Source organism: Lissotriton vulgaris, chromosome 8 (assembly GCF_964263255.1).
Source record: "Lissotriton vulgaris chromosome 8, aLisVul1.2, whole genome shotgun sequence".
NCBI lineage: Eukaryota > Metazoa > Chordata > Amphibia > Caudata > Salamandridae > Lissotriton > Lissotriton vulgaris.
The window spans coordinates 1,577,479,087-1,577,488,794 of NC_141696.1; the positions used below are offsets into that span (position 1 = coordinate 1,577,479,087).

Genomic DNA, 9,708 nt, shown 5'->3' on the forward strand with positions numbered 1-9,708 from the left:
GATCTCCCAGCCCTGCTCGGCCTCCATCTCTCCAGTGATCTCCCAGCGCTGCTGGGTGTCCCTCTCTCCACTGATCTCCCAGCGCTGCTGGGTCTCCCTCTCTCCACTGATCTCTCAGCCCTGCTTGGCCTCCCTCTCTCCACTGATCTCCCAGCGCTGCTCGGCCTCCCTCTCCCCACTGATCTCCCAGCCCTGTTCCGTCTCCCTCTCACCACTGATCTCCCAGCCGTGCTCGGCCTCCCTCTGTCCACTGATCTCCCAGCCCTGCTCGGCCTCCCTCTCTCCACTTGTCTCCCTGCCCGGCCTCCCTCTCTCCACTGATCTCTCAGCCCTGCTCAGGCCTGCCTCTCTCCACTGATCTCCCAGCCCTGCTCGGCCTCCGTCTCTCCACTGATCTCCCAGCCCTGCTCGGCCTCCCTCTCTCCACTGATCTCCCAGCCCTGCTCGGCCTCCCTCTCTCCACTGATCTCTCAGCCCTGCTCGGGCCTGCCTCTCTCCACTAATTTCCCAGCGCTGCTCTGCCTCCCTCTCTCCCCTGATTTCCCAGTCCTGCTGGGACTCCCTCTCTCCACTGATCTCCTAGTACTGCTCGGCCTCCCTCTCTGCACTGATCACTCAGCCCTGCTCAGCCTCCCTCTCTCCACTGATCTCCCAGCGCTGCTCGGCCTCCCTCTCGCCACTGATCTCCCTGCGCTGCTCGGCCTCCCTCTCTCCACTGATCTCCCAGCCCCACTGATCTCCCAGCCCTGCTCGGCCTCCCTCTCTCCAGTGATCTCTCAGCACTGCTCGGTCTCCCTCTCTCCACTGATCTCCCAGCCCCACTGATCTCCCAGCCCTGCTCGGCCTCCCTCTCTCCACTGATCTCTCAGCCCTGCTCGGCCTCCCTCTCTCCACTGATCTCCCTGCCCTGCTCGGCCTCCCTCTCTCCGCTGATCTCCCAGCCCTGCTCGGCCTCCCTCTCTCCACTGATCTCCCTGCCCTGCTCGACCTCCCTCTCTCCGCTGATCTCCCAGCCCTGCTCGACCTCCCTCTCTCCACTGATCTCCCAGCCCTGCTCGGCCTCCCTCTCTCCACTGATCTCCCTGCGCTGCTCGGCCTCCCTCTCTCCACTGATCTCTCAGCCCTGCTCGGCCTCCCTCTCTCCACTGATCTCTCAGCCCTGCTCAGGCCTGCCTCTCTCCACTGATCTCCCAGCCCTGCTCGGCCTCCGTCTCTCCACTGATCGCCCAGCCCTGCTCGGCCTCCCTCTCTCCACTGATCTCCCAGCCCTGCTCGGCCTCCCTCTCTCCACTGATCTCTCAGCCCTGCTCGGGCCTGCCTCTCTCCACTAATTTCCCAGCGCTGCTCTGCCTCCCTCTCTCCCCTGATTTCCCAGCCCTGCTGGGACTCCCTCTCTCCACTGATCTCCTAGCACTGCTCGGCCTCCCTCTCTGCACTGATCACTCAGCCCTGCTCAGCCTCCCTCTCTCCACTGATCTCCCAGCGCTGCTCGGCCTCCCTCTCGCCACTGATCTCCCTGCGCTGCTCGGCCTCCCTCTCTCCACTGATCTCCCAGCCCCACTGATCTCCCAGCCCTGCTCGGCCTCCCTCTCTCCACTGATCTCTCAGCCCTGCTCGGCCTCCCTCTCTCCACTGATCTCCCTGCCCTGCTCGGCCTCCCTCTCTCCGCTGATCTCCCAGCCCTGCTCGGCCTCCCTCTCTCCACTGATCTCCCTGCCCTGCTCGACCTCCCTCTCTCCGCTGATCTCCCAGCCCTGCTCGACCTCCCTCTCTCCACTGATCTCCCAGCCCTGCTCGGCCTCCCTCTCTCCACTGATCTCCCTGCGCTGCTCGGCCTCCCTCTCTCCACTGATCTCTCAGCCCTGCTCGGCCTCCCTCTCTCCACTGATCTCCCTGCCCTGCTCGGCCTCCCTCTCTCCGCTGATCTCCCAGCCCTGCTCGACCTCCCTCTCTCCGCTGATCTCCCAGCCCTGCTCGGCCTCCCTCTCTCCACTGATCTCTCAGCCCTGCTCGGCCTCCCTCTCTCCACTGATCTCCCTGCCCTGCTCGGCCTCCCTCTCTCTGCTTATCTCTCAGCCCTGCTCGGCTTCCCTCTCTCTACTGATCTCCCTGCCCTGCTCGGCCTCCCTCTCTCCACTGATCTCCCTGCCCTGCTCGGCCTCCCTCTCTCCACTGATCTCCCTGCCCTGCTCGGCCTCCCTCTCTCTACTGATCTCCCTGCCCTCCTCCACCTCCCTCTCTCCACTGATCTCTCAGCCCTGCTCCACCTCCCTCTCTCCACTGATCTCTCAGCCCTGCTCGGCCTCTCTCTCTCCACTGATCTCCCAGCCCTGCTCGGCCTCCCTCTCTCTACTGATCTCTCAGCCCTACTCCGCCTCCCTCTCTCCACTGATCTCTCAGCCTTGCTCGGCCTCCCTCTCTCCACTGATCTCTCAGCCCTGCTCGGCGTCCCTCTCTCCACTGATCTCTCAGCCCTGCTCGGCCTCCCTCTCTCCACTGATCTCTCAGCCCTGCTCGGCCTCCCTCTCTCCACTGATCTCTCAGCCCTGCTCCGCCTCCCTCTCTCCGCTGATCTCCCAGCCCTGCTCGACCTCCCTCTCTCCGCTGATCTCCCAGCCCTGCTCGGCCTCCCTCTCTCCGCTGATCTCTCAGCCCTGCTCCGCCTTTGTCTCTCCGCTGATCTCTCAGCCCTGCTCGGCCTCCCTCTCTCCACTGATCTCTCAGCCCTGCTCGGCGTCCCTCTCTCCACTGATCTCTCAGCCCTGCTCGGCCTCCCTCTCTCCACTGATCTCTCAGCCCTGCTCGGCCTCCCTCTCTCCACTGATCTCTCAGCCCTGCTCGGCGTCCCTCTCTCCACTGATCTCTCAGCCCTGCTTGGCCTCCCTCTCTTCACTGATCTCTCAGCCCTGCTCGGCCTCCCTCTCTCCACTGATCTCTCAGCCCTGCTCCGCCTCCCTCTCTCCGCTGATCTCCCAGCCCTGCTCGACCTCCCTCTCTCCGCTGATCTCCCAGCCCTGCTCGACCTCCCTCTCTCGACTGATCTCCCAGCCCTGCTCGGCCTCACTCTCTCCACTGATCTCGCAGCGCTACTTGGCCTCCCTCTCTCCACTGATCTCCTAGCCCTGCCCGGCCTCCCTCTCTCGACTGATCTCTCAGCTCTGCACGGCCTCCCTTTCTCCACTGATCTCCCAGCGCTGCTCGGCCTCCCTCTCTCCTCTGATCTCCCAGCTCTGCTCGGCCTCCCTCTCTCCACTGATCCCCCAGCTCTGCTCGGCCTCCCTCTCTCCACTGATCTCCCAGCTCTGCTCGGCATCCCTCTCGCCACTGATCTCTCCACTCTGCACTCTCCACTATTACTTCTAAGACATCCAAACAGGTGTTACATAATTCATCATTTCAATTAAGAAAGAGTGAGAGAACAAGGGGAAAATACATTAGCGTCATGATACATAGGACTTTACTTCTGTATCTAGATGTAACACAGCGGGGTCAACACGAAGCAATGACTGTAATGGACATGAGAATAGACAAATGTTAAACACTACCTCTTCCTCTCCACAGAACGTTGAAACGGAGGTAGACACGCAATCCACACACTGGCCCTTTAATTCAGAATGGGTTTCGGAATGGGAGGAGTCTCGTCAGGACACGGAAACCTCATATGCTGGAATGGACGAATCAAGGGCGTGCTTGTTCACCCAGAGCGAAGAAGGAGAGGCGGAGGAAGACGGAAGCGGAGCGGAGCTAAGGAGAGACTTGTATGCGGAGGACGAACGGAGTGAGGAGAAAGAAGACGAAAGCAGTGCGGTTCGAAGGAAGACCGGGTCCGAGGAGAGACAACCGAGAGACGGAGCCGGGGACGTTAAAGAAGGGACGCCAGGAGGCCACCGACACCACGAGCCGCCCAGCCATACACCCGGGGGAGGTGTATGGCTTAACCAGGTGTGTGATAAGTTAAGGGGTTGGGTCACTCGTAAGCTGGTATCGTCGGACTAAACCCGGGACCCCCAACTCCTTGGTGTGTTTTCCCTACCCCGAGCACAAAACCCTTCACCTCGGCAGTTTAAGTACAGAGTGCCTCACGTGTGTTTGGTCCCTCACTCCTTTCCCTGTAACAGCAATATAGAACGGGTACTGATACACCGTTTTCTTGCCTTTCTCTTTCCGGTAACTGACGAGCACCACGGAAGTCGACGGAGACATGCCTCGGCGGACACCCGACCGAGGACGTAGACCAGCCTCCTCAGATTCAGGCATCAGGAAAGCAGCACGGAGCCGTTCTCCAAGACTTTCACGAAGCATTAGAAAGAAAAGCTCAGATACTCTGTATACTAAAATAAAACCGAGAACAACTAGAATCAGCGTATTGCCTATCCTTCCCCCGACTGCTACAGTGGTGGAGAATGCGGGCATAGGCACCATCTGCGGAGTCAAGATGGAGACAGTTGTAGATCAGTTAGTTAAGGGTCAAGGACGAATTGAGTGGGTGTTAGAACAACACCTAGTATCTGCACAAGCCGACAGAGAGATACTAAAGAAAGCCATTGAAGAGAAACAACCCTGGGCAGACCCAGTACAGAGGGGTGGGACAACGGAGAGGACCCTAACCCATGGCGCACCGGCTGTGTCTCTGCAAAAATATAGACAGGGAGAAGACCCCGACGCTTTCTTATTAAATTTCGAGAGGGCAGCGAGGGCCTGTGGCTGGCCAGTGGCAAAATGGCCATTCTTTTTGGCACCTCTCTTAGGAGGAGAGGCCCAGGCTGCTTACCAAGTAGCAAATCCAAGAGGAGACACCACCTATGTTGAAATCAAGAAAATAATCCTAGATCATTTGGGATTAGACCCCGAGGCATATCGCCTAAAATTCAGAAAAGAGAGAGGTGCGGTAGGGGAAAATCCCAAAACTCTATTCGTGAGATTAAAAATGGCGGCGGACAAATGGCTAACCCCCACTACCAGCACGAAAGAAGAAATACTTGACCGAATATACTTAGAACAATTTCTCGAGGCTCTTCCCTACGCTACGCAAAAGTGGCTTCGCCAACATAACAATTTAACAACCACCCAAGCAGTGGAGATGGCCTCATCATTCACCCGGGCTCAACCTAAAAAATTTCCGTTTGAGATGGAAAGGAAGGGAGTAGTAAGACTGGAGAAGCCGGTGGCACGAGGAAAAGATACCACCCGTCCCCGTACGTGGAGGACTGAGAACATGACCAACCCAGGGCCGCAATGTTTCGACTGTGGTCAATGGGGACACATTGCCCGGATGTGCCCCAGGAAAAGGAATGAAGAGGAACCAATGGAGGTCGGGTACCTCCCCAGGGCGGTACTATTTTCAGCAGAAATGGGAGGCTCTTTTAGAGTAAGTGTGAACGTCAATGGTCATTTGTTATCAGCTTTGTTAGATTCAGGCTGCCGACAGTCGGTAGTCCAAACTCCCTACGTCAGGACAGGGCAATATGTTCCCCAGGGGATAGTAAACATTAAATGTGTTCATGGGGATATCCGGCCCTACCCCATTGCTGACATTGTAATTGAACAGATTGGGGTGCCCCCACAAACTGTAAGAGTAGGAGTAATGTCCAACCTCCCCGAAGATATAATAATTGGGACAGATAACCCTAGTTTCTTGAACATGTTTAAGGATAAACTAAAAACAGTGTGCCACACAGGGGAGGAGGGTAATACCCTAATAGAACGTCCGCTTAGACCTAGCCTCCAAGTTATGAAGTTGTCTAATAACGCGACGTCCCCCACTAAAGGTTCGGCAAAAGCAGCTGGTTATGACCTCTACAGTGCATATGATTATGTGGTTCCTGCCAAAGGGAAGTCCCTTGTCAAAACGGACCTACAAGTTGCAGTCCCTCCCGGGTGCTATGGGAGAATTGCTCCACGATCAGGGCTAGCAGCAAAGCATTTTATTGACGTGGGGGCTGGTGTTATTGACGAGGATTATAGAGGTAACGTTGTAATCCTACTGTTTAATTTTGGTACAGAACCCTTCCAAGTGAGAAAAGGAGATAGAGTGGCACAATTAATTTGTGAGCGTATAGCTGAAACTAGGCTGGAGGTACTCCGCCAGCTGGACGACACAGAAAGAGGCGCTAAGGGTTTTGGCTCGTCAGGGTCACGTACACAGACAGTGAATTCGCTCCTGACACAGGATCCTTGGGTTATGGATAGAAGCTTTAAATTTGCGCAAATCAGTGATCCCACGCTGTTCAACGCGTGGGAACAAGCACATCAGAGAGATGAAAACTCGAAAAAATTTTCCAGGGTTTATTATCGATCATGACCTGTTGTATAGAATAAGTGGCGAGGGTCAGCCTGCCCAACTATTGGTGCCTGTCTCCTTCAGAGAGCAGGTCCTTTTCTTCGCTCACAGCCATCTCATCGCTGGGCACTCTGGCGCCGAGAAAACAACCCAAAACATCCTCAGGCAATTTTTTTGGCCCGGTATTTATAAAGATACCGAATCTTACTGCAGGTCCTGTGAGATTTGCCAAATGAAGAATATGGTTAGACCGCAGGCTGTTCCTTTGCAACCATTACCTGTCATTGGCAAACCTTTTGAGAGGGTCGGCATGGACCTTATCGGTCCACTGCCTAAAACTAAAAAGGGGTTCCGACACATTTTAGTTGTGGTTGACTATGCCACACGGTTCCCCGAGGCTTTTCCGTTGTCCGTTGCCAATTCCAGACAGGTCGGGGACAAAATGATTGAGCTGTTTAGTCGGGTTGGGTTTCCGAAGGAGATTTTGACCGACCAGGGCACGCCATTTGTGTCAAAGTTAATTAAGGAAATTTGTGCCACGTTGAACGTCCACCAGATCCGTACCTCAGTTTACCATCCGCAGACGGACGGACTGGGGGAACGCTACAACCGGACCATAAAATCCACCCTTCGTAAAATGATGGAGGTTAGTGGGGAAGATTGGGATCGGATGTTACCTTTGGCACTATACGCCATTAGGGCTCAGAGACAGAGTAGTCTGGGCGTATCAGCCTTTGAAATGCTTTATGGCCGACAACCTCGTTCATTACTGGAAATGACCCGGGATGCCTGGATTAATGAACAGGCAGAGGAGGCAAAAACTACTCTTGAGTACGCCAGGGACCTAAAAGCTAAACTGGCTAAATTAAGGGAGTTGGCGTTGGACCATCTTGATCTTAGTCAGCATAGACAGCAGACTAGTTACAACAAAGGGAAAAAATGGAGGCACCTTAATATCGGGGACTGGGCTTTGGTGCTGCTCCCGTCCTCATCCCATAAATTCAAGGCAGAGTGGATGGGTCCTTTTAAAGTGGTCGGGGTCATTGGCAGTACTAGTTATCAATTGCAGGTAACGTCACGGAAGCAGCAATCTTATCACATAAATTTGCTGAAAAAGTGGTTAGGCCCTCCTCCTGCGGACATCCATGTGGCTATTACACCAGGGTTTGAGGGCTCACCTATTGACATGCTTGTTCATAATGAGGAACTGAAGGCCCACCAACAGGAAGAATTGAGGGAGACTTTGGAACTTTATGGGGATGTTTTTTCCAACGAACCGGGGAGGACCTCCCTAGCGGAACATTGTATTGATACCCCACCCAACAAAAAGGTTAGGATTAAACCTTACAGAGTCCCCGAAGCCAGAAGAGCGGCGATTAAAGCTGAAGTAGACGAAATGCTGCGATTGGGGGTGATTCGCCCATCGAAAAGCGATTGGTCTAGCCCCATTGTAATGGTCCCTAAACCCGATGGCAGCCGAAGGTTTTGCATGGACTTTCGGGCCCTTAATGACATTTCACTCTTCGACGCATATCCCATCCCTAGAGTGGACGAGTTAATTGAGCGACTAGGACAGGCCAAATACATTTCTACCCTCGACTTAACAAAAGGGTATTGGCAGGTGCCTCTGCGACCCGAAGACATCAAAAAAACAGCGTTCTCAACAGAGGAGGGTCATTTTGAGTTCACGGTCCTTCCATTTGGCCTTCATGGGGCGCCTGCCACATTTCAGCGCCTCATGAACACCGTTCTCGCAGGATTGTCGGATTTTACATCGGCTTACCTGGATGACATTGTCATTTACAGTCCTGATTGGCAGTCTCATCTACGACACCTGTCTGTGGTGTTGAAAGCGCTTAGGAAGGCTGGCCTCACTGTCAACGCTAAGAAATGCAAACTAGCTTTTCACAAAGTTAAATACCTTGGATATGTCTTGGGACATGGCTTGATAGAACCTCAAATCGAGAAAGTTAGGGCCATTGCTGACACTCCATTCCCATCCACTAGACGGGAATTGCGTTCCTTTTTGGGACTGGTGGGCTACTACAGACGCTTTATCCCACAGTTTGCGGACATTGCCGCCCCTCTCACTGACGCGCTGAAAAACGCTGGGCGAGCATCTTCACCCGTGCATCCCACCGTGCCGATGCAGGAGGCATTTAGAGTTCTGAAGTCTGTGATTACCTCTACACCAGTTTTGGCTTCCCCTGATTTTACTCGTCCGTTCTCATTACACACTGATGCTTCGGACTATGGGATTGGGGCAGTGCTCTCCCAGACCGGTCAGGATGGCCTCGATCACCCAATTTTATATGTCAGCCGGAAACTGTTTCCTCGCGAGTTGAAATATGCGACTGTCGAGAAGGAGTGCCTGGCAATTAAATGGGCCATTGAAAAACTGGCATATTACCTGGAAGGCCGGCGGTTTGAACTGTTTACAGATCACGCTCCCTTACTCTGGATGGCACGCAATAAAGCTAATAATGCGAGAGTTTTGCGGTGGTTCCTCTCACTGCAACCATACTCCTTTTCTATACATCACCGAAAAGGCTGTGAGAATGTTGGGGCGGACTTCTTATCCCGTCATCCACTCCCCGATCGTGAGTGTCCGGAGGGGGAGGTGTGTAACACAGCGGGGTCAACACGAAGCAATGACTGTAATGGACATGAGAATAGACAAATGTTAAACACTACCTCTTCCTCTCCACAGAACGTTGAAACGGAGGTAGACACGCAATCCACACACTGGCCCTTTAATTCAGAATGGGTTTCGGAATGGGAGGAGTCTCGTCAGGACACGGAAACCTCATATGCTGGAATGGACGAATCAAGGGCGTGCTTGTTCACCCAGAGCGAAGAAGGAGAGGCGGAGGAAGACGGAAGCGGAGCGGAGCTAAGGAGAGACTTGTATGCGGAGGACGAACGGAGTGAGGAGAAAGAAGACGAAAGCAGTGCGGTTCGAAGGAAGACCGGGTCTGAGGAGAGACAACCGAGAGACGGAGCCGGGGACGTTAAAGAAGGGACGCCAGGAGGCCACCGACACCACGAGCCGCCCAGCCATACACCCGGGGGAGGTGTATGGCTTAACCAGGTGCGTGATAAGTTAAGGGGTTGGGTCACTCGTAAGCTGGTATCGTCGGACTAAACCCGGGACCCCCAACTCCTTGGTGTGTTTTCCCTACCCCGAGCACAAAACCCTTCACCTCGGCAGTTTAAGTACAGAGTGCCTCACGTGTGTTTGGTCCCTCACTCCTTTCCCTGTAATAGCAATATAGAACGGGTACTGATACACCGTTTTCTTGCCTTTCTCTTTCCGGTAACTGACGAGCACCACGGAAGTCGACGGAGACATCCCTCGACGGACACCCGACCGAGGACGTAGACCAGCCTCCTCAGATTCAGGCATCAGGAAAGCAGCACGGAGCCGT

At 54.7% G+C, this 9,708-nt stretch overlaps 1 protein-coding gene across 1 annotated transcript; it reads left to right on the forward strand.

Moving 5' to 3' along the window:
- Positions 1–4,435: 4,435 nt before the first annotated feature.
- LOC147700462 (uncharacterized) lies at positions 4,436–9,425 on the forward strand. Its single transcript, XM_086933564.1, has 2 exons — positions 4,436–5,368; positions 8,991–9,425. Exons 1-2 carry the CDS (start codon positions 4,436–4,438, stop codon positions 9,423–9,425), a joined length of 1,368 nt encoding a protein of 455 aa, XP_086789690.1.
- The last annotated feature ends 283 nt before the right edge of the window (positions 9,426–9,708 follow it).